The 20,783-nt window shown below is 37.5% G+C and overlaps 1 protein-coding gene and 1 long non-coding RNA gene across 3 annotated transcripts in view; one reads left to right on the plus strand and one right to left on the minus strand.

Moving 5' to 3' along the window:
• The first annotated feature begins 12 nt into the window (after positions 1 to 12).
• Positions 13 to 20,783, plus strand: part of camk1b (calcium/calmodulin-dependent protein kinase Ib) — an 87,133-nt gene continuing 66,362 nt past the window's right edge. Inside the window, exons 1-2 of one of the 2 annotated variants that reach the window (XM_015347186.2) lie at positions 13 to 111; positions 17,058 to 17,174. In XM_015347186.2, the coding sequence (XP_015202672.1) occupies positions 17,089 to 17,174 (86 nt within the window). In that variant the 5' untranslated portion in view covers positions 13 to 111; positions 17,058 to 17,088. Of the gene's footprint in view, positions 116 to 17,057; positions 17,175 to 20,783 lie in introns of both variants that reach the window. The other variant, XM_006630666.3, reaches the window with a different exon arrangement.
• Positions 7,484 to 13,446, minus strand: LOC138238435 (uncharacterized). Its single transcript, XR_011189472.1, has 3 exons — positions 13,420 to 13,446; positions 9,935 to 9,979; positions 7,484 to 7,526 (listed from the first exon to the last, which is right to left on the minus strand). It is a non-coding gene; the product is annotated as an uncharacterized lncRNA (long non-coding RNA).

The raw sequence follows: 20,783 nt of genomic DNA on the forward strand, positions 1-20,783 counted from the left end.
GGTGCTGGAAGCAAGAGTCCAGTTTTGCGCGAGAGGCTGAGAAACGCAGCGAAGAGCGAAACTGCGGAGATAAAAAGGGAAGGGGATAGAAGACTTCGAGCACTAGAAATTGTAGGTAGGTGCATTTTACAGTTTTGTGTCATCTGTAATATACGTTAAGTGTTATACCAAGCGAACCTGGGAAATTCAGTGTCGTATTGCACATCTTCGTTCAAGATTTATAAATAGAAAACATATGTGAGCGCTGCTGCAAGATAAGACAGCATGGTGGTTTACGAAGCGCCTGTAAATGCATTTTAAATATGATGTTTTAGTACTTTGTATATTTAACCTTTAAAAGTAAGCTTCTGTGGGCATTTGTTGACAGTCACGTTTAAGCTGATTGCTTACATATGATGTATGTATTAACGTCCTGTCGTGGTGAAAGGACCGGTGGGTAAAACTAATGCTAAGGCATTTCAGCATAAATGTGATGACTGTCATAGTAAAATACGCGTCTTTTAATTTAATTTTGTTGAGGGGTGTGTACAATGAAGTCTTTATGCAATTTAACATATTGTCTGGTTATTTGAGCCATCATTTCTACCTAAAACCATGCAAATAGAATTAGATAATGGTAGGTGGATTCACAAAAATACCATCTCAGATAAAAACGAGCGATTCTTTCTGCGTTTGATATTAGACATTAATACGTCTGCTTAGAGACAGGTAAATGAAAGACTGTACTCTGTTGAAAGACATGGACACCAGCTTTAACGAGACGAAGTGTGAGATCTTGGCATCACGTTAATAAGTCTCGGATGCAGTGCTGTTACGAAGACGGCTCGATTAATTTGGATTAGACTGCATTATATAAAGGCACCAGATGCGTAAAGTAAATGTAAAATTAATTTTAAAAAGTTGGATACATTATAACTGTGTATTCCATATATATAAGTGTGTCCTCGTATGACAGTTAATTTAAGATTTAGGTCATTTTGACCTTATTAAAAAGAAAAATACATACTGGCTGGCACTGGTGAATAGATGACCCTGTCGAACATGCTATGCTCTCTCTCAATGAAAGAGTGAAAAGTCACTCTAATATGGCGCTTTCATTTCATTACCATTCTAATATAGATCAGAAAAGGCTTCTGTGACTTCATGGCAATTATTAATATGTCAATAGGTTTCTAGAAAAGTAAACCTTTTCCAGGGAGCTCAAGTGATGATGGAATTTACAGCTCCTTGGCTGAGAAGGATCTCCTCTTCAGTAGCTTAGTGCACCTACATGATACACTTGTCAGAATGACCCGGTTCAGCTGTGCAGTCTCACTTTAACGCCTTTATAGTGAAAACAAACTGTCTCCACTGTTCTACCTCACACACTTATAAGGGTAAAACTGTCAGCATCTGATCAGTCAAGTCAGGGGTAATATTTTATTATATAATGTTAAATGGTAAAGGAAATAATCGGTGCCTAGGCTGTTTACCCATGCCATGCTTTGCCAGCTCCTCATCCGTTTGCACAGTGTCAGTAAGTAGAGCTCAGTGTAAGTGCTGTTTCTCAGTGTCAATGACACTGCCTCTCTCCAGCCATGACTGTGGTTTGGGTCTGCTCTCGTCAAACTGAAAGTGAAAAGCACATTGCAGCTCAACAAATGGTGATCTGTTAATGAGGCACTCTGTCACACTGCTTTAATTATGGCGATTTCGGATGTCCTTCTTGTACTTGATGCTTGAAGGGGGATGTTCAAGTACTTATTTTTTAGTTTTCTTTGGGTGTTACATCACATTTCTAGAAATGCGCAAAAAGCTAAATTAGCAAGGTTTGTTCCTTAAATCACCTACTTAATAAAATGTTTTACTGTACTATGTTATAAAACCCTGCCTTGGTTAAGATTTGAATGTTCACTTCACAGCTGGGTGTCACTGACCCTAAGCCTGGACCTTTGTGTTGAGTGAGGTCATAATATTTTTTGCTTACACATGTTGGATAACAGCAGTTTTAATGTAATTTACACTGTGAGGGGTTTTCCTGGTTAACTGTGACCTGTTTGCACTGTTTATAGATCTATCAGCATCCAAGTAGAGTCTGAAGGAACTTTGTCTTTCTGTTTTATGGGTTCAAGGTTTACCGTTTTGGCTTATTATTAAATATAATACCTAATAACTAACTTTTCCTTATACAAATTACTATCAGGAATGGTCAGCCAGTACTATTCTGCATAAATTATTCTCTCATATTGTCTTTACTTTTGAAATGTAGTATTTGCACTGTCTCTCTGAGGATTCCACAGAATTAAATTTAAGTGTTATGAATTAAGGAAGTAGTTTTTATTTTTTAGATCAACTAAATTGTTTAGTTCCGTGTTTTTTTTTATTATGGATTTATGAGCTGTTTTACCTCTAGTATGCAGAGAACTGCAACAGTAATTTATACCAGTGATAATCTTGGAATGGATTAGCACCTGTATCTGCTGACTGATTTGTTGTAGTTAACAGCAGGATAATCGTCCTTAGAGGAGTCCTGACAGCTCTCTTCAGCCAGTGTCAACTGAAGCAGAAGACAAAGATGTTGGAAACAAGGCCTTTCAAAGTTGGCCATTGTTGAAAGGGGGGTGTCTTGATGAGAAAACCAACAGAGTTGGGAAATGGTAATGGATTACTTTTGTATTAAATGTTACTTAAACCTATCGCATCCAAAAAACAACTGTCGTCTCCAGTTTTATTAAGGTTTTATCTTATAAAGGCAATTAAAGTAAAAGAAAATGTATATTCTGAATTTGTTGTAGTCATTTTAGGGATGAGTTTAAGGACCAGAATAGATTCAGTTCTTAGACATAAAGGTTTAATTTTTTTTGTCTCTCATCAGTCTTGTTGTATTTCTGATACCTTTTGAGAATGTGTGACAATTACAAGCCAGGAAGGAATTGTCTTGCTGCTATCAAGTGCTTTACTACTCGATGTGACAGAATGTGCAAGTATTCAGACATAATTAGCCTTCACCTTTTCTGTACCAGTGCTCAGTAATGTTAGAATACTTATTGTAGCCAGGGAGGTATCTTTTCGCATAAATTGATTTCATAACTAGGAAATCACACTTCTCAGTAAGTTAATATAAAAAACTACTGAAGTAGTGTTCTACTGGAGGTCACGTTTATTTAATTAAATGCTTATAAAGTCTAAAGAGAAGCATGGCTAGTGAACTTTGCAACAGAATTATGAGTGTGATGTACATAGTTTGGATTTTCTGGTTTTATGAAGTGACAGCTTTCTGGTCCTTACAATGTGCCACTGGGTGTTTCACTCCAGACAGATTTTATAGACATAGATTTTAATAGTTCCAGTCTGTAAGAAGTAGCTTACTAATTATTTTTGTCAAGAAGAAGGAAGCACCAAACAAAAAAAAAGACAAAGGTGAGTGAACCGCAGCGGTTTTGTAATTCTGAGTAGAGCTGTGTAAGTGCAGTAGAGACATGGTTACCACTTCCTGTTGGGGAGTGGTGGTGCACCCTCAGGGGAAGCCTGAGCCTTACTCTTAAGCAACAGAGTAGCTCAGCACAGACCTCCCATCACTACATCTCTGGTACTGACACCATCCGATCTCACTCAATGTCCATGATGGTTGTACTAGACACTGTCCCAGTGCAGATTGTGGAAGACAGGATTTTAGGAATTTCTTTAGGTAGAACACTAATTTAGCAAATGAAAATGAGGTAAATAACACAAATGAATGTTAAAGGCATAGGCCTACATGTATGATATTGTAGCTCTTTAGTTTATAAAGGGGAACAGCTCTAGGTTGTTCCCATGTTGTCATGGGGTCTTTCTCTTTGTCTTTTGAATATGACTTTATCTTTTCATTATTTGTAATATTCCATGTTTTAGATTAATTGGTAAGATTCTGTATTTAGGCTGTATTGGAGCTAAGTGCAAGAGTGCTGTAGTCCTGAAAAGAAAGAAAACTAAAAAACTCATTATGGCTTCTCTCATTTTTTCTTAATTTTAATGTAGAAGTTTTGCTTTAGAATTCCAGAGAGAGGTATAAAAACACTTTTATTCTCAACACTTTAAATTTAAGATAAGATCACTTTATTAGCCCTATACAATTTCTTGCATTAGGGATTTGTCTTTTCGCATACCCCAGCTTGCTCTCCATGAGACACTTAGACACACAGATAGAGAGAGAGAAGCTGGGGGTCAGAGCGCAGGGTCAGCCATTGTACAGTGCCCCTGGAGCAGTTGGGGTTAAGGGTCTTGCTAAGGAGCCAAACGGAGTAGGATTCCCCTGCCAGCCGCGGGATTTGAACCGGCAACCTTCCAGCCACAGGAGCAGGTCCTTAGCCGCAGAGCCACCACTCCGCCCTTTTTTAAAATAATTTGTTTTTATAAAACATTTTTGCTTCTCCTTTCACACACAGGGAGGTTAAGTAACTAAAAGGTAAGATTACAGTAAAGAATCCAGAAGACTTTTCTGTGTTTTTAAGACTTTGAGTCGTAGCTTTTGCATGAATGTAATAGAAAGATTTTGTAACTGTATACAGTAGGTACTGTACCTGCTACCATATAATATGTTTATTTTCTTTTCAGACAAGTTGTGGTATCCATACAAGTGCCAGTTTTTGTTTATAATTTCACCTGGTGTCGTCTTTTTTGTCCTTAGGAAAGGACATTGCCAAGCCATACAACATAGAATCTAGAAGGATTTGAAAACACCATTATTGAAGTCGGACGTTTTATGGTGGACAAAATGTTTCTCAGTGAGAAAATACAAAGCCTGTATTATTAATTTGGCCGTAGTAAAGAATTGGTTATTTTTTCATCAAACATACTAGAAATATGGCATTTATTTATTTGAAAAAATGTTGGAATTTACCAACTTCCTTTACTTTATCTCCACTACCAGTTTGAAAAAATCAATTTTAAGTCACTATCACTTGGCTAATTTCTGTATTCCTTGTGCCAGTTCAGGAGGGATGATCATCCTGCATCTTATGATATAGCACTAACTGGAACTGGTGCTGTGTGAATTTTAGGATTCAACCTGACTTCTGCTTTTTAGACTTCCTATCAGGGGCTCATTTCTTCCAAGGAGTATTAAGGCTTTTTTTAATGCATTAGGTGCTGAATGGTGCCAGTACCAGAAATACGGATTCATCTAACACTGTAATGAATAGGTAAATTTAAAAACTTGCACAGCTGTTTTAAAAACACAGAAACTGTTCGGTAAATCTAGAAAGAAGCAAAGACAAAATCCAACGTTTCTGTTTCGCATTTTAAAAAATACTGAATTTCTGCATTAATTTTCTTCTGATGTTATTCTGAGCAACACTTTGCAGAAAAAACAGAAGGTTTTTCATTCCCTGGGACAGTCATGTTGGAAATAAGAACTGTTCTTATTAGTAGTGTTATTCATACTTATATTGTAATTTTAAGAACAACTTACAATGATAGATGGAAAGACCAAAGGCAGCTTTTACTTTCAAAAGGCTATAGGGAGCACACCTTCATCATAACTGAACATTTGTGTTACTTTGCTTAGCCTGTGGACCAAACCAATGTGTTATGTCTCTTGTTCTGAAAATACACCAAGGTTTGTTTTGCTTTTAAGCTGTTTAGATTGACACAGAAAATAGTCTTTTTGCTGCAGTTGTTTAGTGAGGCTGGGTTTTTTCCTGTTTTGCTGAGTTCAGGTTCTTTGCTGATCCACATCCATGTTGAGCAGGGCTGCTTTGGAAAACTATTCAAGCAGAAATATTTAACCATTTATTTCACAAGTATTTTCACTTTGTAACTTTTTTGTAATCCCTCAAAAACTGTACATTTTCTTCAGGTCTTGCAGAATAAATTAGCTTTTGGTTCAGACATGATGCTTGTTTTACACTGCTTTAAACCAAAAGTGTACACAGAACTGTATGACAGAAAACATGAAATATTGCTGCAGTTAAGAAAATTGCAATAGGGAGGTACCTAAGAATACAGAATACTTGATTGAAACCATTGCTATTTGTTTGGGCTTTTGGCTTGTGATTTTACATTGTTGGGTGTAGAACTTTGAACTGGTGTGGGATCAGGTTCTTGGTGGTGCACTACTGTTGTGCCCATGAGCAAAGTATTTTTGCATGGATTGTTCCATTAAAATGTCAGCTGGATACATGGGTACACATTTAATTTACTTTGGATAAAAGCATTAGCCAAATTAATAATAATACAGGCTATGTTTTTCATTTTCCTTTCAGGTATTGTGTAAGAAAGGTTTAGAAAATGGCCTTTAATAGTTAAAAGGCAAATAAAATAGGTACTGCCTTCTTCCTGAATTGACCTGAGAAAACTGTAGGAAGATTTGATTAATTTAATCATGAAATGTTTACTGCCTTGGTTTAATTTCTAAAGAAACATAATCATATAGAAATGGTTAATCATGGAACATCCCTGATGGCAACTGCATGATAATAAAAAAAATCAGTGGGCTTCTGTCTCCAATTTCTGTTTGTCTTCTCAAGCAAAGCTTACACATACAGTACATGCATACAGCATATTATTTACAACAAGTTTAAGGAACTGTATGGCAGTAGCTACACTCAAAATAGAAAAAATACTTAGTAAACAAAAGAGTCTTACTGCTTTAGACAGTAGGAGCTGTATATGCTATTGACCATTTCCCTGCATCTCCTTTTTCAGCTAAGATGCAAACTAGATAAAAACATCTAAAAACTGTATTACCAGGACTTGGGGTCCATCTCGACTGGGTCTATAGGTATAGTAAAAATAAGGAATATACAATTTCTAAGGATTGATTTTTGAGAACTGTCAAAACATTGGGTTTAGAGTAGTTTTCCTGTGTAGTAGTAGTAACATTAGGCAGTTGGTACTAATGGTGCAGGTGGTACTAATTTTCCACCTTTATGAACGATTGGATGGGATTTCTTCAGCCATCAGTATTTGGATGCTGCCAGTTGAGTGTAGTGCTAAACAATGAAAACGACACTGTTCTTCCTCTATCTCTCCTTGATGTGGACAGTAGTAACTTTTGGTGTATGTACAACAGCTCTCTCTGGAGTTAAGTTGCAAACCAGTAAAAAGGTGTTAAATTAACTTGTCTGAGGTTTTCTCTTTTTGTCCTTATAGATGTCTTTTAAGGAAACGCGCTACTATCTTCTGAAAATACCACAGTGCCTTTTTAAATGTCTTACTCTATATACAACTACTATCAGAGCTCAGCTATTTAAACACAAGATTACACACATATTTAAAAAGAATTTCCATACAATATCCGCATATATTTATTGCAAACCAGGTGTCTAAAAATAACAATGTCAGTGTAGCTTTTTTTCTGGGGTGCAATTTGGTTTTGCAGTTCCCATAATTCTTGTTCAGTTGCCATGGAAACATGTGCAGTGCCAACTCCAGGCAAAGGAAATAGAACGGACCTCAGAGAGCATGAGTCTCTGATAGCAGCATTTCTTACCTTATATTAACTGTAGTCATGGCGAGAGCACTGTGCTTGTTTGAGTAATCCGGGCAACGTCCTCAGGAGTGAAATTCTTCAATTAAAAAGAAGGCAAGTGTTAATGGAAAAACATGTTATTTACCTTAGATGTTACTGTTGGCTCAAAAAGTAAAGATTTGTGCTTTTGCTTAAAGAGTGTATGGTAATAAAGGAGCATGAAATTCTAGAATTATATGCCTCTGATTAGAACATGGAAACACTGCCTGAAGAAAGCAGCACAGATGACTGTGTGCTTTTCTCTTTTCTCTTTTCAGCTTGACATTAACCCCTACTATTGCATGGTGATGCAGTCTCACTCGCAAACCTATAGTACAACATGACTTTCATATGCCAGCAGAATACATTTTTATGCTTAAAAATCTAAAAATGCTATACTGTAATTGCAATAGCATCGCACAGAGGAAAGTCATATTTGTTGGAAATAATTCAAGAAAACATGACGATAACACCTTTCATTACTTTTAAATTAAACTCAGTTAAAATAATCTACAGTAACGTTCAACTCTTTGGAAGCCTCTCGGGACTATAAAGAGAGCTTGGAAAGTTTCTGTGTTCCCTGGAATATGAATGGAGGTACAGTACATTCATTTAGCAGCTGCATCATCCTTGTTAAAGTCTTAAAGCTCTTTATCATTGACCTCCATAAGTTATGGGAATGGCTCTTAAATATTTCACAAAAGCTGAATCTTCCACTTGCCCTAGCAGTGTGGATTTTGAAGAATTGAATACCACTGTTATTATGGCCACCATGCCAGGAAGAGCTTACAGGTGTATCTTGTCCCCAAGGGCTGTAAGACAACTGGTTTGGGAAGCAATCAGAATTCATGTGGCCAGGTTCCAAAGAAGAAACCTTTTATGTGTGCAAACCATAAAAAGAGGCAAGAAAAGTCAGACTACATTTGAATGGCAACTGGATCTATTAAATAATAGATACATACAGGCAGTTCAAAAACTGAAATCTTAGGGTCTGAGAATTGTAGAGCAACTTTGTCTGGAAGAATGGTTAAAATCCCACTGCAGAAGTGTCAGAGCCTCATTTACATTTTTATATATCTTTTATGTTTTTTTTGTTCTTATTATCTGGGGGGTGTATGAATAAATATAGTGTATAACTTGCATTAGTATATTCTCCCATAAGACTGGACATGGGAAATCGGTTTTTATTGCAAATCTGCACTAGTTTCTCTACAGTCTTCAGTGCAAGGTTTAAATATACTTTTACATATAGGCTCGAAGAAAACCACATCTATTTTAAAATTGGTTACCCTTCTAATCCATAAATAAGACACGTCATCCATTAAATACATCTTTTAGCATAGCTAGCACCATGGTAAACCACAGTGCATTGCCGTGTGTCATTCTGTATTCACTGACTGGAGAAGCACTTTGTTTCTTGTTTCTATGAGCTGGACTCTTATGCTCTATGTCTGCTAGGAATCACTCAAGCAGAGCAAAGAACATGATGTACATGTACAGATTAAAAAAAATACAATACATAATTTCATTGAAAAAACCAAATAAAGCAAGATAATGTTATGATAATATCTGAATTGATCTGCTGTGACATACACTAATGGGAGGCAGATCAGTTATTCAAGAATTACAAGAGATACTATTAATACAGGGTTAAATACATTTACTGTAAAACTATTAGTCACCTTTGACTTGAGTTTTATAACAAGTATCAAAATTAGTACATTCTTAGATGTATATTCAGTTGCTTACATTAATTAATCCTTATCAAAAATATACCCATTTGGAATATTAGCTTAATTGCCAGCAGCCATATCACCCTGCAATTCACAACTGGCAACCCTGAAGCTAAGCAGGTGTGAGCCTGGTCAGTACCTGGATGGGAGACCTCTTGGGAAAAACTAAGGTTGCTGCTGGAAGAGGTGTTAGTGGGGCCAGTAGGGGGCGCTCACACTTGATTTTAGCCAAAAGACCAAGAAGCTAATGCCCAAGTATACTGACAGGGACACTATACTGTAAACAGGCGCTGTCCTTTGGATGAGACGTAAAACCGAGGTCCTGACTCTCTGTGGTCATTAAAAATCCCAGGGCGTTTCTCTAAAAGAGTAGGGGTGTAACCCTGGTGTCCTGGCCAAATTTCCCATTGGCCTTTACCAATCATGGCCTCCTAATAATCCCCATCTATGAATTGGCTTCATTGCTCTGCTCTCCTCCCCACTGATAGCTAATGTGTGGTGAGCATTCTGGTGCACTATGGCTGCCGTCGCATCAGGTGGATGCTGCACATTGGTGGTGGTGGAAGGGAGTCCCCATTACCTGTAAAGCGCTTTGAGTGGAGTGTCCAGAAAAGCGCTATATAAGTATAAGCAATTATTATTAATGTAAAAATGTGAACATTAGGTGTATACTCATCAGAATTGATGCTTGGCCAGGCATTGTTCTGATGAGGTTTTGAAAAATCTGCTGAACCTGGGAACAGTTGGATGCAATCTTCTTCCACTGTTTCTAGATGTCCTTTTGGCACAGAAGAAGGAAGGGTTGTGTTAAGTTCAAGTCCTCTGCTGGAACATGAACACAGCTGCAATTTGAGGCTTAGGTAAGGAGAAAAGTCCATTTGCCTGCTATGCTGAATATTCAATGATATTCAGTGATTCAGGTGGGTAGCTGCGTCAGCATGCGTAGGCTGCAAAGGAACAAGTAAAAGGTTTATTCCATGCTGAAAAGAAAAGAGAGAAAATACAGCTTTTTGGCTGTGGAGCCTTCTTCAGGTGTGAGAAAGACAGGGCAGTACGCAAAGGTAATGTAGCGGGAGAACAAAAGCTGGGAGAGAGGAATAGCGAGGGATGTGGGAGCAGGGGACAAAAAGAGAGGCCAGTGTGAAGTCAGGATAGGTGAAGTGAGGTGTGAAATGAAACCTTCAATGCATAGAGAGAATTTAGGAGAAAAGTAGTTTGTCATTAAGAGAAGGGGGAAGGTGTGATCCTGGCTGCAGGATAATTTTGGTTTCTGTAGTCTTTCTGAGTTTGGAAAACCGTCTTTGAGAACACAGAGAGATTAGAGTGGTCATGGCTGTCAGAGGTAAAATGAGAAACAATTGGCTTGGAGAGATCTTTAATCTTCACAGCCCTAACATGTTCTCTGAAGCGGTCTCCAAGTCTCCTTCCTGTTTCTCCAATGTAGATTGAGAAAGAGATACAGTAAATAAGGTTGCTGGAGGTACAATATGCCATCTGGGTAATCCAGAATTGTCCTGAGGGACCTTGAATGAGTGTGGTGTTAGACGTGTACTTGCAGGTGATACAGCGAGCTCTGTTGCAAGGGAAAATGCCAGGTGTGGATATTCAGTGATGTCAACAAATGTCCAACTGTGTTATAATCAACTTGTAATTTACACAGGATTATGGGTTAGGTTTTTTGAGTAGCATGTATAGTCAAATTATGCCATATAACCCTTATAAAAAAAACCTTACTAACTTCAAAATATTAAATATAAGTATAAAAACAGCAAATAAAAGTAAATTATATTACTGTATAGGCTCACTAACTATATCCCGTAGGTGTGCTTGATGAATTTTTCAATATTTTTTATTTTCCAGAACCAACCTCGTAAGTTGCAATTTAATGGTACTGTATTTCAGTAATCAGGTTTAAGCTCTTGACAAACCGTCATGTTTGCTCCTATGGTGGTCGTGGTCACATGATTAGTTTGGTGTCAAGTTGCCAGGAGATCATCAAAACTGCTTGCGCAGCAACTTTTAAAGTCATCAGGTGTAGTGGGCATCCCCATGTGGCATGTTCCTCTTTTGTGGATCATTCTAGTCCTTTCAGTGGACCAGGAATTGGACATATAACTTTAAGCCGGTGTCTCTCTCTTGGAGCTGCAAGATTTAGTGTGGTCACTTACACTTCCAGTGTAAGGATGGGCAATTAATCTTTGTTTGTTTTGGCTTTGGAGAGGGGACCCAGCTTATCAGAGTCCCATCTCAACAACATTCGTAGGAAGCCTCACAGTAGTTAACAAAGTCCAGATTTAATCATTTAAGTCCAGCAAACACTTTTGTACCTTTATTCACACCCCTGTAAATAGTACATTGCAAATCCTCCTCTGACATGGATTACACTTGTAATGTGTCTCCTGTATATATTTTTTGTCATTCCCCAAAGCAGAATTTTATAGACTTTTAAATAACAAAAGTTAATTTGTCATTTGGTATGGTGATTGAGATGGCCAGTCAAGAACATTTATTTGTGTCCGGTTAACCACTTCTTTATCAAGGTTGGATGTATGCTTTGGATAATGGATAATGTTCATTTTCAGCCAGGCTGAAGCAGAGGGAACCCAATGCACATGAGCTTCATCTTTTTTATACCTGTCATAACACTGATTTAATTTTATCTAACCATAAGGCTTGGTTCCAATTAAAATTCAGATATACTGTAGTTTATCAAATTGAGGCTGCAAAAGAGGCTTCTCAGTTGAAAATACCGGTTGGAGATCTGCAGTTGTTTTGGATTCATGGTTGGCTCTTGATCCACTTGTTTCACAGCCTACTTTGGCAGGATACACTTGCACCCTCTTCCTGGTAAAGTTACTAGTACTAAAACGTTTACAAAGAGCAGATTGTTATTGTTGATTTGTTCTTGTTGGATTTTGCTTAAAGGAATACTTTAGAGTTGTAAAAAAGTGGAACACTGTGTTTTATAGAAACAACTAATTATAACAATTGTATCTTCACATGCTGCCCTGATTATTGTAGTTGAAAATTGTCAATTGAAAATGCAACAAAATATATTAACAAACAAATTTAATAAATACCAGAAACATTCCCAAATCTGAAATAGGCAAAACATGGTCACAGAAGGGACAAATGTTGAGGAATAGTCTGTCCAGTATAACATTTTTATGATGGTTCTAAGCAATAAAACTGATAATAACCTATACATTATCAAATCTTTCGATTATTATTTTATAGGATAGTTTTTGTCAAAATTTAATTGGGGGTATACTTAAATCTAGTATGTGCTTTCCAATGTGACTGTACTGCTTAGCCCTCAACCGCTCCCCAAGTAACTTTCAATTTATAGGCATGACGTTCAGCTGAAGAAAAACCTAGTCTTGGCTAGAGACTGATATTTGTTTGAATCACACTTGCCTATGTATATATTTGCAGAAACTTGATACAAAAACACCTAAATTTATTTTTGCTAGTGCAAGAACTGACAGCCTGGTCATCCTTTAAAACTTGTTCAATAACTCTGCTTTTTGTTGTGTTTTGTTGATTTGTTAGAACTGAATGAAAAGATGTTGTCTGTGAGTACAGCAGAAGTTCAGGCATGCAGTTCCGTTTTCTTTATCCTGAATGTGGGAACTCTAAAGCTACAGCAGACAGACAGTTTCATTTGTAGTTTTAATGATCCTTAGATTTGATTTAATATATGTATGGGGAAAAAAAATGAATTGTTATAAACTCATAAGTGAGATCATATCCTTGATATGGCTAAATATATGTATATATTTTTGCCAAAGTTAATTGGCTGTGTTATTAAAATCTTATGATAGATTTTCTGATCATAGACTTCTTTTTCTCAAGACACTGTCACTGTATTAGTTTCTCTTTTGAACCTGTTAGAATGTGGATGATAACATCACTTTATTTGTACTTTCTATGCATTTTTAATCTTTTTCTATTATTTAATTTTAATATATCAGCAAAATAGTGGCATACTAAAATGCAGGATGGATAATTGCCAACAAAGGCAAACAAACAAAGAAAAATACAAAACTTTACAAAACTTTACTTTACATAAAAAAGCCCCAGAGTGAGTGTTATTTTTTCCGGGTTTGTGTGTTTGAGAGAGAGGATATTGCAAGAGCTTCATTTAGTTATTAATGTTAAAAGTAAATGGGACTCCCCCTACACCCCTCTACCCTGGTAACCAAGTGGTTGACCAACCTGGTGTCTTCTTTCTGTATCCTTCCCTCTTGGCATTGTCAGTTAAAATGAGCAGTGTCTAGTACAACTGAAAGATCATCTTCCTGAGAGTGATACGGAAGTTAAGACTCTTCAGTTTACATTACAAACTGTAAATAAACTGTAGTGTAGGAATTTACAGGCCACCTGTATTGATTCACAGTTAAAATTTAACAGGATAGGTTACATTCTTCTGTCATATGACACAGGATGTTCCTTTGCCTTGGCAGTGTCTCCAGTAATGCAAATATAAAGGTGTGACTGCATTCAGTGCCCTCCAAAAGTAAGTATTGGGACATCAAAGTAAAAAAAAAAAGTTTATTAGTCAAGCAATTTGTTTTTGTGATCATGAGACTAATATCAATGTTAATTACATTGATTGTTAATAATATTCTGCAAATGTCCTGGAGGCAATATCTGCGTGAAGTTTGTAACCTGCTCACCAAAATCTTAGTGTACATCTGAGGTTGCCTGGCCCTTGCTGCAGCCAGGATTCGTGCCTATTCTTGGGGTGCTCTGACGTCAGTTTTTTCAAATGAAATTTGCTTCTGCATCTTGTCCTAGCTAATCTAAAATTTTACATTTCTGTTTCCATTAGATGTATGTTTTGGGTCATGCTACATGGTGTAGCAAGGTCCAATTAATAAGGAACCATTTTGTGTACATAAGCAAACAAAATGTCTCTAAACCTTAGAATGGATTCTGTTGTTGCCATTATCGGTTATATCATCAATAAAGACAAGTTGCAGAGGCAGCCATACTGTGGAGTCCATGACATTATTCCACCATACTTGGCATGGAGGTGGTGTTCTTTGGAGCATTTGCAGTCCCTTTATTTCTCTACACTTTACCCTTTCCTGATTTTCTTATCCTTGTACTTCTGAACAAATCAGAATCCGTCTTTTCTGTTCCTGGTGCTGGTGAGAGATTTACAGTACATCTTGCAGTATAGCCTTTGTAATTTTGCTGTCTCAGTCTTTTGCGAATTGTGGATTTTGATATCTTCATCTTGTGCTCTGTAGATTGTTGTTTTAATCAATTTTTGTCATCAGTTGCAAGTAGAATGTATTGTACGTACTGTATATTTCTTGGCTGACCTGGTTTTAGCCAATTGGCTGTGGTTTATTTCTTCTCCTGTATTTTGCAATATGTCAATTGTGGTATATCCACTTTCAATGCTGTAATTCTGCTAAAGTTTATTTTTTTCAGTTTCATCACTGCATTTGTATTTAACAAACTTCTTTGGTTTTCCTTTTAACATTCTAATATGGACTCTAAACACCGAAGTCATAGTGGCACAAGTTGTTAGCCTGCCAGCCAATTGTACCAGTAATTTTGCTAAGTAAAAAAAAGGTTTAAGGGAATATAAAAAGAATTTCAACATTATCCATTTCTTTAATTAACCCAAGAAATGAATTAACATTACTAACATAGAAAATAATGAGCAAAAATGTATCTATCAGTCATCTTCACATAAGATGATAATTATTAGAGTTTATAGTAAAAATCCCATATTAGACTTTACTGTCCCAATACCTTTTGAAGGCACTGTATATGTCCATTGCTGTCCTGTGATAGTTAACCTGAGAGACAGGAGAGGCTTGGGGATATACTGGTTTAGTTATTTATTTGACATCTTTATCCATGACAACTTACATAAGTCATAAGTGAATTACACAGTGTAGTGAGAGATACAGTGAAGGTAGGCATACAAGAAAACCTACTGAACTCATAAATACAGCTCTGCTCTAGCTACGCAAGGAGTAATTTTGAAGAAAATGAGCTAGATAAAATTAATTATATTGATGGCTTATGAATTCACAGCAGAAACATGGTGTTTTTGGAAAGAGACTGTGTAATTGATATCCCTGGACTTATCTGTTAAACATGCTGCATATAAATAGTATTTCAAATCTTAAGTTTATGACATCTGAAAGAGATAAACAAATGCTTGTATGTATCTTTCCTCATATCTGTATGTATCTGTATCTAAGTAATTACTTTTTCCATCAAGTACGATCATAGTACCGTACAGTCCAATAACTATCAGTCCAAAACTGACTGTGATCTATCAGAATATTGCAGTGGTGTTTAGAGTGTTGCTCTTTCTCTAATGTTATTATAAATTATAGTGGACAAAGCACACTACTATTGTATTGCTATAAATAGTGAGGTTTTTAGTCCCTAAAGAAGCAGGAGTCTCAGGGCTCATGGTACTATCATAAGTTTTGCAGTTTGTACGTAAAGCAAAATGAAATGCTCTATTCAGGCTGTCTCTAAAAATGCTGCTGATGTATTTTCTTCTCTAGAGAAGTAAGGCTGTTTCTGATCAGTACAATGTACATCATTTAAAAAAAGGAGGTTTTGAAAAGAATTGGGCAATGTGTTTATTTTCAGGTGCTGACTATGCTAAATGTATGCCAATATATTCAAGATGTGCAACAATAGCACTAATGAGAGTAATGAGATGTGTGTTATTCAAAAGTCAAAAGAGCTGAGGCCTTCTTTGCCGATAGAGAAAGATGCCCTTTTTAAAGGAGAGAGAAAGAATTTAGGTGGAGAGCCTGAAGGACAGTGATACTCCTTTGTGGGCCAGGCACACGGTTTGATAGAAGAAGACATTCTTACCATACTCTGACAAAGCACAGTCTTCACCACACTCAGATGAAGCACAGTAAAAAACAGTTTTGTTTGTTTGCCTCAGGTGTTTGAAGCTAATTTATCAAAATTGGCTTTAATGTACATTTTTCCAGCAACATTTTTGTGCTTTTTAATGGACATAAAGTATTTTAAAGTATTTTCTATTCTACAGAAAACTATCGTGTCCAAATGCTGTTGTTTACACTTCCTGAATTTCTTTCTTATATAGTCAGGACACTCAAATTTAAAGTGCCATTCCATATGATGGCCTTATTTCAGAATCACGTAGTGTTCAGGCATTCCTTATAAGGGCTGTGGCACTTTTTGACACAAGGCCTCCAGGAGTTCAGTTCATGCTTCTTTGTCTTTTGAGGAAATTTGTTTTATAGCACACTCCCAACATAACACAATGACAGGCAAAATTTAACAACCAAGAACTACCAGTGTTACAGCAAGTTAAGGGAGAAGAGATTTGCAATACATTATTTGAAAGAGATATTACAGTGGAAATGAAAATGTTCCTGTGTCTATTAGTATAAGACCTGGTGACACAGTGGCATCTCCCAGATGGGAGAAGTGTGAACTTGCAGTGGAGGAGTTGAGAGGCACAATCTATAATACACTTTGCTTTCTTTGCTTTGGAGCAGGATATTAAAGACAGTTTGATTTGCCCCAATTAATCTGCTACTTATTTTGACTCATTTTCCCAAACTAGCAAGAAAGACAGTATGTAATTTTCAATAACTTGTATATAATAAAGTGAGTCTTGCTGTACAAATGTTATGCTAATGAATTCAAAAGCACACAACTTGATAAGGGGCATTCTTCTTTGTGAATACCGCTTCCTTATGGGTATATGATGCATGTTACAGGACAGTGTTGATTAATCTTAGCTGGCATTTAAGAAGCTTTTTTGGAAGAAGCACAGTAAATATTGTGTTTCTCACTCACTAAAGTGTCTGCCCTCTGCTTGCCTACAGTTCTTCTGCTGTTCATTGCAACACAAGTAAGATGCCTTTGGGTGATGACGGAAATGCCTGGAAAAAGAAAACTTCAGATATTAAAGAAATGTATGACTTCAAAGAAGTTCTGGGAACGTAAGTACCAACTCCATAAGTAAATTTCTATATTCAGTTGAAAAAAACAATGCTGTTTCCATTTTTCTACATAACTCTTAAATGTTTTTTAAATTGCATAAATGGGAATGGGCTGAGTTTGATGTGAATGTTGTGTGACTGCCTATCAACGGCTAGGATATTGTATATATACTTTCTGTGATGTCCTGAAACTTATGTGACCTGTGACCTGTTAGTATTAGAGCGACCATATACAATTCTATTGTTTTTTTTCCAACATCCCTTATGAAAAAGTTTCCTCCATTGTCTGGTAGATTCTATATTGGATGGTCCTGGCAAAGCATAGTGAATATTTATGCTTTTGAGGTTTAATTTTTTCTTCATATTTCTTGAGTGTTGTAATAATAATACAGTATCTCCTTAAATGTTGTACAGTGCTTTGTCAGTCTTGGGGATTCTGATCTTTTGCCTCAGGTAGGGAATTCATGTACCACCCAAGTGCTTTTCACTGGTGACACACTACAGTCTGTTCTATATCAGCAGCTCCAAATTAGAACAGTGGAATGAGTTTAATTTGTGGGGAAATTTCAGTCCGCAGAATTGAGCCCATAAGAGGTCTGTATCATTAATTGGACCAGTGCTGTTGGATATTGAATGACCAGCATAGGTAGATCTTGATTTATGTGGCACTCCTAGCCAAAAGGTTGAAATCCTACATAAAAAACACGTATACATATTTGTTCATGTAAAATGCTTACATTTTTTAAAATAGCTGTACAAAATTTTATTTTAAAACTAAATATATGTTAATGTTTATCAATTTTATGAAAAACATAAAGGTAAGTGGTGGGTGATAAACACTATGAAAAAAGCAGGAGTCATGTACCCATAGATACATATGGATGGAGCATCTATGGTCATTTTGATCTTACTGAGTTTGTTCTTTGCTGTTGATTTTAAAGTTTTTTTTCCATTATTTTTTTACAATTACTAATTGCCTTATTTAATAATGTAATTTATATATTGAATTTTCAAGTTCACGTTTATTTGTTATTCCAGCCATTAGCAAGCATACAGAGGAGCGAGATAATATTTCTACAGGTCTACAGTGGGAATACAGACAAGACAATGCCATAGAAAAATGCTGATATAGACATTTTCTGACAGGGTACATTAAGTGCAATTTACTTTACAGGATTGTCCAAGAATACATCAGACAGTATGCCTGACATTAGGCAAAAAATAACTTAAGTTTGTAGATTTGGAGTAGGTGCAGTAGGTACCAGGATGTTGAAGAGCCTGGCAGCCTGTGGAAAAAATCTGTTATGGAGTCTGGTGGAGCTGGTCCATATACTGCAATACCAGATGGTAAGATGGCAAAGAGGTTGCACGAGGGGTGGGAGGGATCGTCCACAATACTGGAGGCTTTTGTGTGTGCCGTGGTTGTGGTATGTGTCCTGAATGGACGTCAGTGAGGCTCCAATGATGTTTCCTGCCGTATTGACAATTCGCTGCAGGGACTTGCGGTCTGAGACCTTACAATTCCCAAACCAAACAATGATACAGTTCGTCAAGTTGCTCTCGATGGTACCTCTATAGAATGTGGATAGTATGGGGGAAGGAAGTTTTGCCCTTCTCAGTCGCCGCAGGAAGTGGAGACGTTTTTTAGCTAGGGAGGTGGTATTGATGGTTCAAGTGAGGTCATCTGTGATATGCACACCAATGAAACTTAGTACTTCTAGCTGTCTCCACAGGGGAGCTGTTAGTGTGCAGTGCGGAGTGATCAGCGCAGGCCCTCCTGAAGTCCGTTATCATCTCTTTTGTCTTGTTGTTTAAGCACCAGTCTGCTGGTTGCTCCACCTCCTGTCTGTATGGTGCCTCATCTTTGTTACTAATGAGGCCCACCAGCAAACTTGATGATGTAATTTGCACTGTGCTTAGCAGTGTGGTCATGAGTTATCAGTGTAAACATGAGTGGGCTGAACACACAGCCCTGGGGGGTTCTGATGTTCAATAAAGTGGTACTAGAGTGTTGTTATCAATCCGGACTGTCTGAGGTCTCTGTCAGAAAGTCCAGAATCCAGTTGCAGTTTTTCAGTCAGTTTCTGGAGGATGATTGTGTTGAATGCTGAACTGAAGTCAGTGAACAGCATTCTTACATAAGTGTCCCCCATATCCAGATGGGACAGGGCAAGGTGAAGGGCGAGGGATAAGGCATCATCTGTAGACCGGGTGGGATGATAGGCAAACCGGAGGGGGTCCAGAGAGGTAGGGAGTCTGGACTTAATGTGGCCCGTAACTAGCCTTTCGAAGCACTTCATGATAATTGGTGTGAGTGCCACGGGGTGATAGTCATTGAGACAGGACACAGTAGTCTTTTTTGGCACTGGTATAATTGTGGTGGTCTTGAAACATACAGGGATGACCACCTGGCACAGGGAAATATTAAAAATGTCTGTAAAAACATCAGCTAACTGTGCTGCACAATCCTTGAGCACGCAACCAGGTTAATTGTTAGGTACAGCGTGGGTTACCTTTTGCTAGTGTCTTCTTCACATCAGCTGCGGACAGGCAAAGCACCTGATCACTGGGAGGAGCTATGGTGTTTTCCGCAGGCACTGTATTTAGTGCTTCAAATTGCGCATAGAAGTTATTCAGCGCATCCGGTAGGATTTTAAAGATTTTGATTAACAAGGCTTTATTTACTGTGCCCTGATTTTTACTTGTAAGATTTGTTCACACAGAACCTTAATTACTTTTATATTTGCAATCTATGGCAAGGACATTTTACTGTTTTTTGTGAGCAGCCATATCACCCTGCAACTCACAACTGGCAACCCACTGAAGCTCAGCAGGTGTGAGCCAGGTCAGTACCTGGATGGTACTCTCTGCGGTGACTAAAAATCCCAGGGTGTAAAGTAGGGGTGACATCCAGGCAAAATTTCCCATTGGCCCTTACCAATCATGGCCTCCTAATAATCCACATCTATGAATTGGCTTCATTACTCTGCTCTCCCCCACACTGATAGCTGATGTGTGTTGAGCGTTCTGGCGCACTATGGCTGCTGTCTTATCATCCAGGTAGATGCTGCACATTGGTGGTGGTGGAGGGGAGACCCCATTACTGTAAAGCGCTTTGAGTGGAGTGTCCAGAAAATGGCTATATAAGTGTAAGCAATTATTATTTATTAAGTAAGTGTGAGACTGGCTGATGAATAGTAGCTGGAAGACACTGAGACAGCGACTACAACAGTTGCTTCTGTGCAAGTCAAGTGACTCTATTCATTGCGGTGGGCACCTGGTAACAGTAGCGTGTATTGTCTCAAACACTCCTCCCAAGTTGTCTGTGGCTAGTTGCCAAAGTGCGTTAAATTGAGAATGTAGCCTAAAATAAGAAGTGGTGTATGTTCTTGAAGTATTAAGAGCGCACATCTTAAGAGTGTATAGTATTACTGATTCTTTTATCTAGAACAAACTGCATTTTTACATATTGATACAGCTGGGAATTCTGATAAACAAATCTAATGAAGTACCCACTTGAGATCTGAACCGATGGCCTTTCAGTTGCAGCACATAGAGAGCTGTACTTGCTGTTCCACACTGTTCAGTTAAATGATATGACTTCATAAA

Source organism: Lepisosteus oculatus, chromosome 4 (assembly GCF_040954835.1).
Source record: "Lepisosteus oculatus isolate fLepOcu1 chromosome 4, fLepOcu1.hap2, whole genome shotgun sequence".
NCBI classification, from domain to species: domain Eukaryota; kingdom Metazoa; phylum Chordata; class Actinopteri; order Semionotiformes; family Lepisosteidae; genus Lepisosteus; species Lepisosteus oculatus.